General features: G+C 46.5%; 1 protein-coding gene across 3 annotated transcripts in view; it reads right to left on the bottom strand.

The window, feature by feature from the left end:
- CACNA1E (calcium voltage-gated channel subunit alpha1 E) overlaps window positions 1-16,652 on the bottom strand; it is a 312,817-nt gene that overhangs the window by 146,590 nt on the left and 149,575 nt on the right. For all 3 annotated transcript variants that reach the window (XM_045536358.1, XM_045536356.1, XM_045536357.1), the window contains exon 7: window positions 3,835-3,938. In XM_045536358.1, coding sequence (XP_045392314.1) covers window positions 3,835-3,938 — 104 coding nt within the window. The remainder of the gene's footprint in view (window positions 1-3,834; window positions 3,939-16,652) is intronic.

The following is a 16,652-nucleotide window of genomic DNA, read 5'->3' as shown; positions in this document are numbered from 1 at the left end:
GTGATTCAACATTCTCCAGTAAGTTTTTCAGAAAGGGTATCTGAAAATATTTATATCCCATCCTTAAAAATAATTGGTATTTGGGCTAGGTATAAAATTCTATCTTGGAAACTATTTTCCTTCCAAAAGTTTTAGGAACTTGGTTACTATTTTTCAATATTGCCACTGAGAAATCCAATGCTATCCTGATTCCTGGTTCTTTGTAGGTAAACTCTACCCCCTTTCCAATTGCTGGACATTTTCAGAATATTCTTTACTCTGAAGTTCTGAAATTTCATGATGATTAACCTTTGTGAGGCCTCTTTTCATTATTTATGTTGAGTGTTCAGTGGGCATTTTCATTATTAATGAATTAAACTTATTTGTTCCCTTTTATCTCCATGCCCACTTTCTATCTCCCTGCTGTACAAACTATCACTACAATATAGTCAATGTGTATCTTTTATTTGAATATATTTTTACAAACTGTATGTTTTATATAAATGTATTTTTACGTAAATAATATATCACATTGTTTCCTTTTTTCCACTAGACTTTATGTTCTGAAGATATTCTATGTTTGATGTGTACACGGTGTTTATTGGTCCATGGTACATAGTATGCCATAGTATGCATCTAACATTTTACCTATCTAATCTCCTAGTTACGGATACCCAGGTTACCTCCAATTTCCCACTGCCATGAAACAATGTTGGAAAGAACATCCTTGTACATGTCTTGACAGACTTAATCTGAATATGTTAATCTTTTGGTTCAGGGAACATTTCTTATATTTTCCTTTGTTAATTTCTTCCTTCTCATTTCATTGCATTTTTTATGGCACTCCTATTATAATAGGAGTTAAATGTTGGACCAATCCTATTTTTTTTTGGTTCTACTTTCTAGGCAATCTCATAAACTTTATATTTCAATCATTTATCTCCTTATTTTATTACATTTTTACATTTCATTTGTCATTAATGTGAATTTACTTTAATTACATTTTACATTAATTTCTAAGAGCGCTTAACCTCTAAATTTTTTTATAGTAACTCGTTATTCTTTAGGTGGAATTATTTCTCTTCCATCTATGCTAATACCAAAAATAGTTTTTTAAAGTTGTCTTCTGCTCCCTGCATTGTTAATAGTCAACGAAGTTTCTTTTTTCTATTTGTTATTTTGTTTTTGGCCTTTTGTGTTGGGCATTTTCCTCCAGTGCTGATGATCCCTAGCTGTGTGTTCTTATTTAAGAGCAAGGCACAGAAACTTACTGGAAACTCTATCCATGTTTGGAGCTCAGGAAATGGTGAGTATTGTGGGTTGGATAGAGGCCCCACAGAAAAATATATTCATGTCCTAAGTCCTAGAACCTGTGAATGTGACCTTATTTGGAAAAAAGATCTTTGCAGATGTAATTAAGTTAAGGATCTTCAGATGAAGAGATCATCCTGGATTATCTAAGGTGACCCTAAATCCAATTAAGAGCAAGGCAGAAAGAAGCAGAAGAGGCAATATGAGCACGAAGGCAGAGGCTAGAGTGATGTAGCTATAAGCCAAGGAATGCCTGGCACCACCAGAAGCTGGAAGAGGAAGGAAATAAATTCTCCCCTAGGACCCCTGGAAGAAGCATGGCCCTGACAGATTTTGGACCTCTATCGTCCAGAACTGTGACAGAATAATGTTTCTCTCAGTTTCAAGACACCCAGTTTGTGGTAATTTGTTTGTGGCAGCCATAGAAAGTTACTACAGCGAGCCTCACTGAAGGTGATACGGTGGGAACTTGCTTCTCTGATCTCCCCAAGATATCTTAAGTCTTTTAAGACAGATTGTGTCCCCACAGAGGAATCCTCTAAACTCCTACCATATTGCTGTATTTCTAAGAGTCAAGCAGTAGAAGTGGGCTGGAGAATTGGCATTTAGTTTGTGTACTTTCATTCGACCCCCCTGTTTTTGCTACATTATCAATCCCACCCTCAGGTTTACCTGATGTTACCATTCCAAGTTTCTCTGATTCAGCCTCTACAGCTGTGGTCCCCAACCCCTGGGCTGACTAGTACTTGTCCATGGCCTGTTAGGAACTGGGCCACAGAGCAGGAGGTGAGCAGTAGGTGATCAAGCTTCATCTGTATTTACAGCCACTCCCCCTTGCTCAAATCACCACATAAGCTCCGCCTCCTGTCAGATCAGCAATGGCATTAGGCATTAGATTCTCATAGGATCACGAACCCTACTGTAAACTGCACATGGGAGGGATCTAGGCTGCACGCTCCTTATGAGAACCTAATGCCTGATGATCTGAGGTGGAGCTGAGGCAGTGACGCTAGCACTGGGGAGCGGCTGCAAATACAGATTATCATGAGCAGAAAGGTTTGACTGCACAATCAATGTAATGTGCTTGTATCATCCTGAAACCATCCCTGCCCACCCAGGTCCATGGAGAAACTGTCTTCCATGAAACTGGTGCCTGGTGCCAAATAGGTTGGGGACCGCTGTTCTACAGAGATTGAGTCTCCTAACTTTTGCTGGGGTGGCGGTTGGGTGGAACAGATACCTGTCAGCATTGTCTGGAGGTGAGATCTGACATAGCGAGAGGGCATCTAATGTTCCTTACAAGGACTTTCAAACAATCCTCTGGATTTTAGCACCACACATTACAGCTCTCAGACCTAACAGGTGTCTCTAGTTCCCGATACTTCCTAGGGCTCTGTTGGACAATCAGCTTGTTCTTCTCTGCCATTCCTCATTGCAGCTTTCCTTCCCCCCTCCATGTCAGTCCCCATTTTCTATCTTCAGAAATCCGGTTGGCATCACTCATCTGTTGTCATCTCTCTTGTCCTCCCCTTGTCCTGTGACTTTCCTAAAATTCATTTCCTGTGTTAGTGAAGTTTCAAGAAAAGATCAACTGGGCTTAATCTGCCACATTCAAACAGAAACACTACCTGATAAACTTTCATTTGAAGAACTTAGGCCACTCTGACAAAAAATTAAGTTCAGTTTTGCTTAGGAAAATGTAAAAATATATCTCTGTCTTAACCATTCTAAAATGTTACATTATAATCTCTTCACACTCCATAACAAGTCCCATTTCTTCATCTTTGCTTATGGTGTCATGTTCTTCTTCCTGAAATGTTCACTCCCATATATTCTGTGTTATCCTATTATATATTTTATGTCCTGAGCAAAATCCTAATCCTTCATGAAACCGTCTCTGATGACTTCAGACTACATAGATTTGTCCTTTCCACAAAACAAATTATTTTATCTTATATTAGTAAAAAAAAAAAAAAAAATCCTCCTATTTCCTGTTCCAAATGTCTGTATTTGTCTTTTCAGCAAAACATGTTTCCTAAAGGGAGGAACCATGCCCTTGTGTGCTCCTTGCAATGCTTACCGTGGTACTGGACAGTGAATGATTGCAAATTGGTATAAGCTCATTCAAGCCACAAATACAGGACTTGGTGCCCAGTGTACTACAGAATAGGAATCGTTTGAGAGAAAGCCTGTATCTTATTCCATTTTATATCCCTAACAACCAGCACAGTGTTTGATGTGGAAGGTTTATGACTGTTGAGTTACCAAATGAAAGGATGGATGGTTAAGTGAACTCTCACTCGATGCTGTGTTCAGTGTTGTGCTGACATAAAGATTTCTTAATTCCTACGAATAATAAAGATGATTAGAATGACGGTTCACTACTGCATTCCCAGCATCTAGAAGAGCATTTGGCACATAGGGGCTGCTCGGTAAATGTCTTCTAAATGAAGGCTAAATGAACGAATCTGCCATGAGTCAGGAGGCATTAGTTTACAGTTATCAGTCAGCAAAGAAGTTAAGAGAGAGAAACATCTGGCTTACCCGGAAAGCACTCCCAGGACTAGGTTGAGAACAAAGAAGGATCCAATGATGATGAGGGGGATGAAGTACAGCCAATTCCAGGTGGCTCCTAAGGCATCATTGGTCTGAAAGAAAGAAAAATAGGCCCTTAATACTTAAAGCCATCTGTCAGAGGCAAGGCAGTTCCTGGTGAGCTTTACACATAGCGTAATACAAGAAGCGCAGCGTAACACAGCTAAACATTGCCTTCCCCACTCCCACTTTGGTATTATTGTGGGTTAACTCATGATCTCCCATGTACACAGTGATGGATACTGCATCAGCTTCACCGTAGTACCCCTAGTTGGAAAATTCTAACACCCTCACTTAACTGATGAGAAAACTAAACACAGAAAGCTCAAATACTTCTCTGAGGTCATGCAAACAATCGCTGGTTTTGCAGTGTTTGACGATGCAGGTTCTAAGCCTTTGCACTCTAAATTGGACAAATTCTCAAAAAGATAAAGGCAGGCTGTGGCCATCACTCTATTCCATGGATGCTGGCCAAGGCCTTGATAGAGCTGCTTGGAATGAATGAGGGTCCTCCGTACGCTGCACAGCCCCTGACCTGGGCTCTGGCTCGCTTTCTTCCATCACAGTGCAGTTCTACGGAGCTGGCCCATGCCAGGACCCAGCAAAGATATGGACAAAACTAGGAATAAATCTAGATTTGCAGAGTGATTACTAGCTCTCTCTTAATGCTAACACACAGTGAACTGAAAAGTGCATAGAAATCCATATTCAGAATTCTTACATCACAAATTGGATGCAAGTCCCTTGAATAATCAGGGATTGAGGAAGGATTACACCACATGCTTTAGGCAAAAGAAACAACTCTTGGCAGGATGCCTTACTAGAACCTTGAAAGAGAGGTTGGGGGCATTTTAAGGCATCTTCCCTAATGCTGTGCCTTTCAGCTACCAGTCCTCAAGCTTCACCTGCAGTTTCCCTCCCCACGATAACACCTCCAAGTCTTTCCAAGTAGTCTCCCTGAATCGCATGTCACATACGCAGGGCTTTCAAATCCCCTTGCCTCGACACTACCGCCTCACACACAAGTTTTAATGCCCATCTGAAACTCACAATGGATACTGTATCCCCCATTCCTTGGGGAAACAAGGCCATAAAAGTCAAAAGCCTAAAGCTCATGTGCTACGTTAGTAAAATCAAGTCTGTCACTCAGAATTTCTACGGTAAAGTGTTTCTCATCCCTGCAACTTACCTTCCTCTCGTTCACTATCAAACTTTCATTGTCCTCATGCTGCCTGTGGACTTCTATGACACTCTGTCTTTTTTCCCTCCCAAATTATCTCATTTTCTCTCTGCCTCCCATCCAAGTATGTCAGTCCACAGAACGTCGCCCCCTAGTGAGCGTGGGAGCTATCACTGTGTGGTAGAGTCCCTCATTCAGAATAGCTTCTAAGGCAACCTCCTTTCACCAAACTTCTGCCTTTTGTCTTGTCCCTACACTGTTGGGAGAGAGATGATTGCACCTGCAGCAGAATAAAACGTTACAAATAAACAACAACAACAAAATCACTTTCCGAACTGGATGGGACAAAGGCAGGGACCTGCCAATTTCAGCGTGTGAGATCTAGCTCTTTGGTTTGATCGGGTCAGTTACGCGCAAGTAGGGAAGACGTGGGCCAGACCTCAGAGAAAACTGTTCCTGATTATTAGAAGAAAGATGCACAAGAAAGAGATGTCCAGTGCCATGGACGGTTTCAATGGACAAAGGAAGCCACTTTTCTGAGATAGTTGAGACTTGAGCCTCCTGTGGGCTGAAGGATGAATTGAGTGATCTTTGTGTTGCTAGTTCCGTCTTTATTTGTGATTATAAATCAAACCTTCTGTAAGACTGGTTAGCTCCAATGGTTCACCCACCAGTGGGGCCCCAGACTAACAGGGCTGGTTCACTCCATGGCTTAGCGAGTGCTCCCTCCTAGTGCTCCCTGGCAGCAAGAACTGAGTTTACACCCAGATCAGGGCTCCGTCACCAATACACATTAGTCAGTATCAGCAATGGCCGTGATGACATGATGACTGTCAAGGTATTTTTGGTCTCAGAAATAACTGAGCTACAGTTTGAAGATGGCTCAGAGCAATTTCACTTGGGTGACTATTTGCGAGGGATGCTGTAGAGTGAAGAGTATGCCCCCAAATCGTGTTCTTCTCATGGCTGGTGATCTGTAAGACGTTAATGTGTTTTGCGGAAAATGGGCTTCTGTAACCAAAGAAACTTGGGAAACAGCAAATTATATTTTCTTCTTAGCCTGTGAGAAGCACGGCAAAAAAGGAACGTTATTTACTTTGTTTATACCATCATTTCATAAACTTCTTGATTAAGGAACCCTTTAAAAAAAATCTAACACATGGAGGAACACAGCTTGCGAAAAGTAGGGATAAGTGGTCTCGAGTCTGGAATGCGTTTCCCAATTCGATCAAACGCCAGCAATGAATAGTATCTTTTTATTCAGTGCTGTGTGAGAATGCCTGGGTTTTGGTTTAACCTACATTAAGCAGGAACATTAACTGTCTGCTCACTTCTATGCATGGCACCTCACCACGGGCCTGGCACACACAGACGTTCAACTAATCAAACATGGCCACAGTTTTAATAAGATGATTCTCCGGTTAAAAATATACCAATACGATTCACTCAGCCTCCTCTCAACCTGCGGAGCTTTCTCTGAACTGCACGAAGGCCAGTGTTGGGGTCCACTGGATGGAAAACCAGGAGGGAGGAGAAAAGAGGGAGAGAAAGAATTGCTGGGAAGACGTGAGCACTGGCAGCACCGTGCCCTGGGGGTAATTAGAGATGACTGACAGCTTAAAAGGTTCCTCTGGAGAACACAGCCTGACAGCCCCCTAGATTATTCACAAACCTCTTAACAGACTCGCCACACCCTCTCCACACCTCACCCCTCTCCCTCGGGTTCACTCTGCCTGGCCGGGTGGCCCCCCCACCACTCCCATGCTTGTCCACGGGTCAGTGACACATCCAGCGGGACAAGGGGAGCCTCCCTCAGCAGGAAGTGGGTGAGCAGAGGACTCCATGGTTCCTTCCTCGTAGTCTTCAGACTTGGTCTCGAGTCTGGGACGTGTTTCCCAAAGACTGCGGAAACAGCAATCTTTCTCATGCGGATTAGGGCTTCCGTTCCCTTCTGATTCATAATTAAAACCTTAAAATTGTCCAGTGTAGGAGAAATAACTATCAAAGTGTCCTTTGAGATTAAAAAAGGAGCAACAGACAATTCTGAAGGCAGCAAGCACCCCGATGCCAGGCCAAGCGGGAGCCAGGAAGAAGTCGTCAGTTCACCGCAGGGCTGTGGCTGCGCTCGGCTTCTCGACACGCACATGTGTGGGTCTCACGGCGGGAGGGGGGAGCGGGGAGGGGGGAGCGGGGAGGGGGAGAGGTGAGGGGGGAGGTTGCCCCTGTGAGAGGGAGAATCGCTCCCTTTCATTCCCTCTCCACTATACCCCGCTAGCCCCACTCCTGTGACATAGTCTCGAGTCCCACAGCTGCTTTCCTGTAGGATTGTTGCATTTTATCTTCCCCAGTGACTCTGCCTTCGGGAACACGGGACAGCCGAGCTAAGTGCTCCCAGCGAGATCTGGCCCCAGGACAGTCTCACAGTGGAAACTTCGCCCCCCAGACCCCTACTGTGGAGGAGCTAAGGGGAAATTCAGCACCCCTCCCCAGCACAGGATGCTGCCCAGAGTGAGGCAGTGCCAGCCTCTTCATTCCACACCCACCGTGGAACACCCACCAGGTGCTCCCTTAGGCTCACTGTCCTCGTATTTAAGGGACAGATGCACGTCCCTCCCCCTCCCCCACACCTTCCTGGCCCATCCCTCCCCCTAGGCTGCCACACCGGCTGTTCTCCATCTCTCTCACCTGCCGATCCCAAGTGACACGCATGCACAGGTGCCCCCGACAGGGTGATGACAGAGAAAGCAGCTCGGGGGTGGCGGCCCACCTGCGCAGGAGTGCTCAGCGGGCACCAGCCCTGACATCGTGGCAATGCGCTCCTTTGGGAACCTGCCCGGGTGGGGGCGGCGAGCTCACCTACTCCCTGGTAAACGGCACACATGGCAATTAGCACATTAATCTCTGGGGGCCTGGGGGGATGCTAGAAGGTGGGGTGGGAGGAGCAGGATTGGAGAGGAAGGTGGGGATGAAGAGAATGAGAGGAAAGTGACCCCACATCCTGACCTGAGGCTGTGCAGGTAGGGCCTGGCCCTCACTCCTGAAGACAGGTCTCTAACAGGGTTCCATGGAAAACACGGGGCAGGCACCGCATACGTGCGTCCCTGTCACAGAGCAGCTCCGGCTGGGAGACTGCACCGCCCGTGACTGAGTGGGGAGGCTGAGTGCGAGGGTCTCTGGGCCACACCTGCTTCACAGGCTGGAGGCGGAACCTGCTGGCAAGACCCGGGCTGGCCTGCAGCAGGGTTCCTCGCTGGGGCACTCCTGGCATTCGGGGCCAGGAAATGCTGTGTTGCAGGGGGTTGTCCTCTTGCTGGGCGTCGGCAGCGTCCCTGGCCTCTCCCCACCAGATCCCCCAGTTGTGACAACCAAGAATTTCTCCAGAATTGCCAAGCGTCCAGGGCAGCAAAATGGCTTCGGGTTGAGAATCGCTGGACTCAAATCTCCATCTCAAGGAGAGATCTTTGGCTTCATTAATGATTAACTGAGCTCAGGTCAGGAGCCGGCGGGAGCAGCCAGCCTAGGCTACCAACAAGGCCAGCCATTTTCTCCCCGCTGGCACGTGCTGTCAGTGATTGTCACTGAGGACGCTGCAGCGCCTTAGTCCAGATCCAAAACGGCCTCGAGAAGTAACTTCCCATTTGGCCATTTCACCACCTATCCTTTCCCTTCTCTTGCCCGTGGGACAAGGCAGCAGAAGCAGCCTGGCAAAGAGAGGTCGCGGAGAAAGACAGCACTCAGCTCCGCCACCCCCCCACCAGCAGCCGCACGATGCTGGCGAGACCAGGGTCAGAAACCCAGGCCAGGAAGCTGCACGGACAAACAGGCCCCCACCCCAGATGTGTGGCTACCACCACTGGCACTGGGCAGACGGGTATCGCCGTGTTAGTGGAAACCCACCCACACTCCTGGGAAGACAACTCAAGAGTAAACAGCAGGTGCCACATGGGCGGTCATGGCCAGGTCCATGCAACGGAGCACCTCAAAACCGGCCCGGCTCAGGGCCCTGCTGTGCTTAAAACCTTTTTGGTTACCCTGGATCTGGTTTGCCATCTAAAAAAATAAATAATAAAATAAAATCTTTTTGCTTGAATCTTAATTCCAGTATTGATGCCATGTGATCTTTATCTTGTCCCCTCCCTTTCTGAACTCTGACCCCAGAAGCCCAACAGGAAGGTGACAGGTCCTTTAAAGAAGGTCACCTTGTAATGGTTGGAGCTGGATTTGGGCAGCACCGGGTTCAATATTCTATTCTTCTCTACTTTTGTGTATGCTTGAAAATTTCTATAATAAAAGGTTTTCAATTTTTTCCAAAATAAAATTAGTTTATTTAAATAGGTCTGGGCCATGGGTGAATTTTAAGAGAAACTCTTCCATAGTCAAAACAGTGAAAAATAGTGATGATTATGGGAGAAGGGGTAGAAATGATGTTTTCACAACTCTTTTTATACTTTTCTGTACTTTGCAACTTTCCTGCAGTAATTAAGTATTGTTTTATGGTTAGAAAACAACACAGGTATTAGAAAAAGTTAAAAAGAAGTCCCCTGCCACCACAGCCCAGGTTGCTAGAGAGGCAGATGTTCCTGGGGCCGAGGCAGCTGGCCCCATGCTGATCTTGAGGCAAGTATGTTGCTCCACAGTTCAACGTGTTGCTCTGGCACCACCCACCCCCCACGGCCACCCCCGCATGCAGATTTGCCAAGGTAGATGAAATTAAGAAGGAATTAAAGAAAATGCACCCTATAGCACATCACCCCTTGACTCCTGCTACGGGGCTTGCTGATGGGTGACTTGATGCCCTCTTTAAAGAGAGACAAGCACCAGAAACGGCCCTGAGAATGAGGCCAGGGGAATCTCAGAAGGGGAAAAGGGTGCAAGAAGCTTCATTTATCCTCTACTGCTGTGGTCCCTAAACTCCAGGCCATGACCTGGGGATGGGCAGTGCATCACCGCCTGAGCTCTGCACCCCACCCCACCCCATCCCTGTCCATGTAAAAATTATCTTCCATGAAATTGGTCCCTGGTGCCAAAAAGGACGAGGACCACTGCATTTGGTGTGGGGTCTACCTTATTCCAGAAAGGACATGCTAGACGATACCAGGGTAACTGGTCTTCAACCACCCCCTCCCCGGTTCCCCGCCATGCCTGTGGTTGGCAGGGATCAGTCCTTCTGGGCACCGTCACATACTGCTTTTCCAGTGGTCCCCTCTCCACACCCACTAAATAACCACTATACTCCACTCAGTCTAGCATGAGTACTCTCACCATCATCCCTCAGGCTCTGGAAGGAATCATAGCATCTTGAACAAACCCCTCATTTTACAGATGAAGAACCAAGGCTTAAAAGCTAAGTGATTGCCCAAAGGTACTCCAGTAGTTGGTGACAGAGGCAGAGCTAGAATGAAGGACTTCTGACCTCCAGCACACTCCTCCTCACAGCCCTTCTGTTCTAGCTACTGTACAGCACTTAGCTCATCCTGCCCTGCTCCCGCTAATGCCTGCATGGAATCAGTCCAGCCTCATGATCTTGACTGGAAGGTACCTGAGGTAGAAAACCATGACTGTCTCTCACTCCCTCTGAAGGTTAAGATCACCAAAGTCAAGACCTAAGAACTCTGCCATTTAATGAAGGAAGGAGAAAAACTGATCATGTCACGCAAGGTTTCCCGGGGCCATAGAGCCACCTGGACTTGACATAGGAGGAGGACTCAGATTGGCCAAGCAACAGAGCAGGACATTCCAAGGAGAGGGAAAGAGGTGGGAAGATAAGGCCAGAAAGTGTTGCTGTTGGTGGCAGCAAGGAGGGCAAGACCAAGTCATGGAGGACCCTGAATGGTGGCCTCCACTGTGTGGATACGCTCACTCCCCAGGAGCTCTTCCTTCTTTGGTCTCCCTCCTGACCCCTCGCTCCACCAAACCATGATTTCTCTCCTACTTGAAAACACCGCTCTGCGTCTATAAGGCGTTCCCTGAGCACACTCTACTCCTCTCTGAATTCCCCCAGCAATGAGGCACGCCCCAGGGCAGCAGACACATTCATTCAACACTTCGGAGTGTGTACTCCGCGCAAGATGAATGAGAAGGGAAACAGTTCTCAAGGGCTTTGGTATCCATAAGAAGGCTAAGGCACGAGAACAAATGCCCATAATAAAAAACAGAACATGACGTGCTGCACTCAGGCATTTATTTGCACTTACTTACAGACTTTCTTTAGATGTGTCCTATCACTTTTACATATCGGTCCTCCCCCTTCCCACTAGGGCTGAATGTTCTCGAAGACAGAACCGCATCTTTTATTTCTGTGTTCATTTGACCAATACTTAGCATATTACTCTACAAACAGAAGATTCTCGATGTTGTTGACTAATAGATAATAAACCTGCTGGCATTCTTGTACTTCACAAGCCTATATGAGTTTCCTTCTCTGGAAATAAATATGTCACCCATAAAATGTCACCTCTGTTGACATACGGCAAGTACACTTTAGTTAACTCAAATATTGAGCACAGCATACAGGAACAGACACTCAAGAAAAAAAGCTTCAGATAATCATTTTTCTTGGCTTTCATTCCTTCCTCAATGGATTCTGAGCAGAAGGTGAATTCATTTATCATTGAACATCTCCGTTTTAATTAATGACTGTATATCAAACACCACGTAAGGCTGGTTAGCCCACTTGGTTTCCTGAAGAAGTCCCAGAAAAATTAGTTTCATTTATTTTGTGGCCACGGGAAACACTCTTACTCCTTGATAAGAACAGCTTGAAAGCAAGGAACCATGGCTTGTACGTCTTTGTATCTCCCAAGCCCGAGAAAGCATCCCTGGAAAACGTGCTCAATCAATCTGCCTGAGTGTTGACGCAGCGCTAATGAAATCCCGGGTCCCGTGTGCCTGTTTATCCCCTCGGGCCGAGAGCACATGCCAGGCTCTCCAAGATGGCCCTACTGCATCAGCTGCTCCCAGCATGCTGGGCAACAGGTGTGCACAGATATCACTCCCCTCGCCTCTCATGGCCACTGGCAGGCTTGGGGGCAGTCAGAGCCCCCAGGCTGGTCACCTCCACTTGAGACTGGCTTCATCTTCTTACCCCAGTGCCATATAAAATCGTTATTTATAGGAATCCCTGTGCCAGACGACCATCTGTCAGGAACACTGAGGGGGAATCCTCCCTGCAGTAGGCGCCTACATCAGACAACACATGTGGGGCCCCTTCCCACTCAGACTCCATTTTCAAACACTTTGTTTCTCTCTCTCATGGACTCCAATCCTCAGGTTCCAGTTCTACTGCTGCCCAATCCCCTTTCTCCTTCCTTACCTCTTGATTTTACTGTCTCATTCACTCTGCTGCTGCCCTCCCTGGGAATCCACCTTGGTTCTCCTTGCCCTAAGATACACAAAGCTCATTCCAACCGAGCCTTCCCATTGGCTTGGGGTGCAACGAGGCTGAGACAGAACACAGATAATGAGATAATCATGTCGTTTCCCCAATCTGGGAAGTGTTAGAAAGATTCCCTTTCTACATTTACCAGTCTTTGCACACTTTTCTTTGCTGCTCACTAGGGTGGGATGTACTAAGGTCAACAAAGACGGCTGAGCGATACGAGAATGCACACAAGCTATTGGAGGGCACAGCCAACCTGAGCCCAGACAGAACTCTCTCTGGAAGTACTAAGACAACTTGATTAAAACATCTTCATCTCAACATTTGCTTCTCACTTAGACAGTGAGCATCCATGGAGAGAAAAATAACCATGGCTTCCACCTGTTAAGCATCTACTCAAGGCTGGAGAGTGAACCAACTGCGTAGCACATATTGACTCTAATCTTCACAACACAAGCAAGAGAGGTGCTGTTGTGATTTTTCATATTAAAAACCAAGAAACGACAATATAACCCAGGTTCACAGAAAGGCTAGGGGAATTGCCCGAGGCCCCACAATTAGTATATTATTGTAGAGTCAGAATCCACACCCGGCTTGGATGTTTTCTCAAGACACTACGTTGTGTTGCCTGGGGTGAGGGGTGGAGGGAAAGATAGAAATAACAATGTTGTTTTAACTTGGAACATATTTGAGAACAGAGCCATCGATGCTGGTATATTTACAACAGCAATGCCAGCAGAGAAAATAGTCTAAGTTCATATTGTGATCCTATCCCAATGTTGTATTGTTTCAAACTTCTTTGATGTCTATATCCCAACTTAGCCATTTCTTCTCTGCCCTGGGTGTCTGATAAGGGACGGTGGACTGTGACAGCAAGTTCCCTGGCTAGTTTTATGACAGTCATTCTGCTGCCAGGGAGATCTTATAAAGTGGGACAAGTGACTTCCAGCCACATCTCGTTTCATTCTTCAGAGCCGGGGAGAGGAGTCATTTCTAACCCACACACCTTTGTCCTGTCTCTCCCCTGCTTAATATCCTGTGACGGCTGCCCCTGCCAAATCCCTGCCCATGCCTGACCCAGCCTGTGGTCTTTAGCTCCCCTGTCCAGCCCCTGTCACCTGTACACCAAGTCACAAGGCCACACTCAGATTCTCGCCATTCCCTCCTATGCCACGTTCTTTCCTGTATCTATTGCTTTTGTTCATATTGTCCCCCCTGCCTAGAATGCCTTCCCCACCCTGTCCTCCTGAAAAGCCTCCACTCGAACCCTGACTCAATGTCACCTTTGCTAAAAATCTCCCCAGAGTCAGTCCCTCTCGCTGCCTGCGCTGAATTCCACCATGCCACTTAGCCGCGCACGGTGATCACCGTGGGCTGGTGTGTTGGGCTCTTCCACAGATTGGACACCCCTCGAAACAAGAAGCAGGTTTGATGTGTCTTTGTATCTGCCCCAGAACCCAGTTTAACCCTCAGCAGGTGCTCAGCAAGTGTTTGTTGAATGAATAAATAAGTGAATACGTTAATAAGCTGAATGTACGGCTCTGATTAAATCTGAGTCAAGCAGAAGGGAGAAGAAAAAGGTGATTAGAAAGAGATTTCCCAAAGAGTTAATTAAATGGGTAGGGGTTTTACTTTTTCCCTCACTAACAGGGCAGAGTTAGAAGATGATTAGAGGGAGTTTATCAGGGATTATCACTTAATAAGCCCTCCCCCCCCACCTCGTCACAAAGAACTTCTCCTAATCTTCTCTAGAAGAAGAAAGGCTCTATCACTCTCATCTCAGATGAGCTCAGGAAAAGATTAGAAGACAACGGGTAGACTCTGCCTTCTCATCTAGCTACTGCCTGGGCTGTGAAGCTGGGTCAGGGAGGCAGAAAAGACAGACTTGACTCAACATGAACGGGGACCGTGGTTACTGTAGAGACCCCAACATCAAGGGAACTCTCGCCGATTTCAGAATAATGAGGGGAAACCACATCTCTCAGGGATGGGGGCATATGAAAGAGGGGAGAGGGAGGCCTCTCTGGAGAAGCATCAGAGCACATAGGCTCCGTGCCAGACGGGCACGGCCAGATACCCCAGTTAATGCTGACAGCACAAGCTCGATGGCGTTGGAGCCTGAAGGTGGCCCTGGTTCTCTAGATGTGAGGATGAGCCCAGCTAAGCTTGAAAAGCTCACATCCCAGCCTGAGGGCTCTGCCCTCTTCAGCCAGAGGCCCTTAAACCTAATCCTGATAATTCCCCTTGCTCCATAAAAAAAAAAAAAAAAAAAAAAAAAAAATTCACTGCCAAAATCCTGGCCATCCTTCAAGGCCTTTCTTACATCCTACCTGAATCCCGATTGCCCAGCGAGGGCTGCTTCCTCGGACTGGGGCTCGAGGGCTTTGCAGGTCCTACTTTGGGATCCTCTAATCTCCACATTTTGGCTCGGCCCCCCATCCTTTTGGCTAAATCCTGGAGATTTCTTTAGTCCGGAGAGTATATACTTCTCTAGGCCAATTCTGTGATATTCAGCAGCAGGTCAAAATACTTTAGCAATGAAAGTCAACATTTTGGGGAGTAATTAGTACCTATGTTTTGCTTGCATTAGCACATTTAGTCTTCTGAACAACCCCTTATAAAGCAGAAACCGTACTGTGACCTTTTTCTCTGAGGAGGAAACTGAGGCACAGAGAGACTGAGTAACTCACCTGAGGTTGCACAGCTACTGACAGGTCAAGACTACAACCCTGGCAGTCTGACTCCAGCACTGTCACCCAATACACCCTGTACTTGGTAAAGTACCTGAAACATATTAAAATCTGGTGTTTGTGGAGGATTTACTATTATTATTTAAATAGGTTATGCTCAGTTCCCCTTAGTCAACCTTTGCAAAAGAAAGAAAAATGAATAAGTCATCATTATTTATATTCATCCCATTTAAATATTTTACTTGCCATGAGCAAGGAGACTGTTGCCTATTTTTAAACTTCTTTTATTTTACTATTTGCAGGTTATTGTAATATTTATCACACCATGTAATAATTATTTAGTTATTATCTGTCTCCTGTACAAATGTTTGAACTCAGAGGACAAGGTTTTATGTTTCTCTGGATAGCAAGCACCTAGCACAGAGTCTGACACTGAATAGATGCTCAATACACATCTGTTGTATGAATGGACAGATGCACTCATCAAATAATTTAGAATCAAAATGCAAAGGAATATTCCAGCCACAACTCAAACTGGGTACACATGGTCTCGAGCAGGGGTTCTCAGAGGGTGGACCCACGGCATCAACATCGTTTGGGAACTTGCTGGAAATGCACATTCTTGGCCCCAGTGCAGAATCCAGATCAGAACTCTAGGTGAAGCTCAGCAATCTAATGTTTTAACAAGCTCTTTAGGTGATGCCTGTGAAAATTTGGGAACTACTAGTCTAGGGGGAAAAAAAAAGAAAGAAAATAAGTCGGCCATGGCCTTAGTTACTATGCTGGTGTATCCAGGAGTAAAAAAAAAAAAAAAAAAAAAAAAAAAAAGAGAGAGAGAGATCTGAGGAAGGAGAAAGCTTGAGGTTGAGTGGGGAGGAGGAAGGATGACAGAAGGCTGTGGGGAGAGATGGGAAGGGAGGAGAAGAGTGGGTGGGAAGGAGATTGATTCACCTTGCAATTGCCTGCAAATGAAATGGGTTCATGATCTCAGCTGGGTGCTGCCATAGCAACAGGTACAGCCCCTCCACCACCCCCTCTAGGATGACCAGGCATCAGACACACCTGCGTCATGTCCTGAACCCTGCAGAAGGATTGACGTTTCAGTGAGTTGGAAAAACAGAGGAAAGCTTAAGGGAGAATCTCCCCACTCGGGCTCTGTCCCCCGGGCTGAGTCCCTGGAAAGGCTGCCTCATGGTGCAGAGGGAGAAGAGAGCTGTTCAGTCTCCACAGGCGGTGGAGATACCTGGCTGGAAGCCTGCGTGGAGGGGCGGGGGTCTGTCCTCTGCACCCCGGGTTGCACCCTAACGCAGTCTGGCCAGGATGGCATGGCTGCCTGGTGGGCCTTCCAGAGGGAAGGAATGGCCGGCTTAGGCGGAAAGGGAGAGAGCCCATGCCAGCAGCAGGGTTAGAAGCAGAGGAAGGCACAATGAGGCAGGGTTCAGAGGTCAGGGAAGGGTTTACTCTGGAAGCCAGATGAAGGGCCCTACATGAACAGAACTCACATAAAAAATTCAAGCTC

The sequence above is a fragment of the Lemur catta genome, chromosome 23 (assembly GCF_020740605.2).
Source record: "Lemur catta isolate mLemCat1 chromosome 23, mLemCat1.pri, whole genome shotgun sequence".
Classification (NCBI taxonomy): Eukaryota; Metazoa; Chordata; class Mammalia; order Primates; family Lemuridae; genus Lemur; species Lemur catta.
This window is presented reverse-complemented; position numbering and strand designations above follow the sequence as displayed.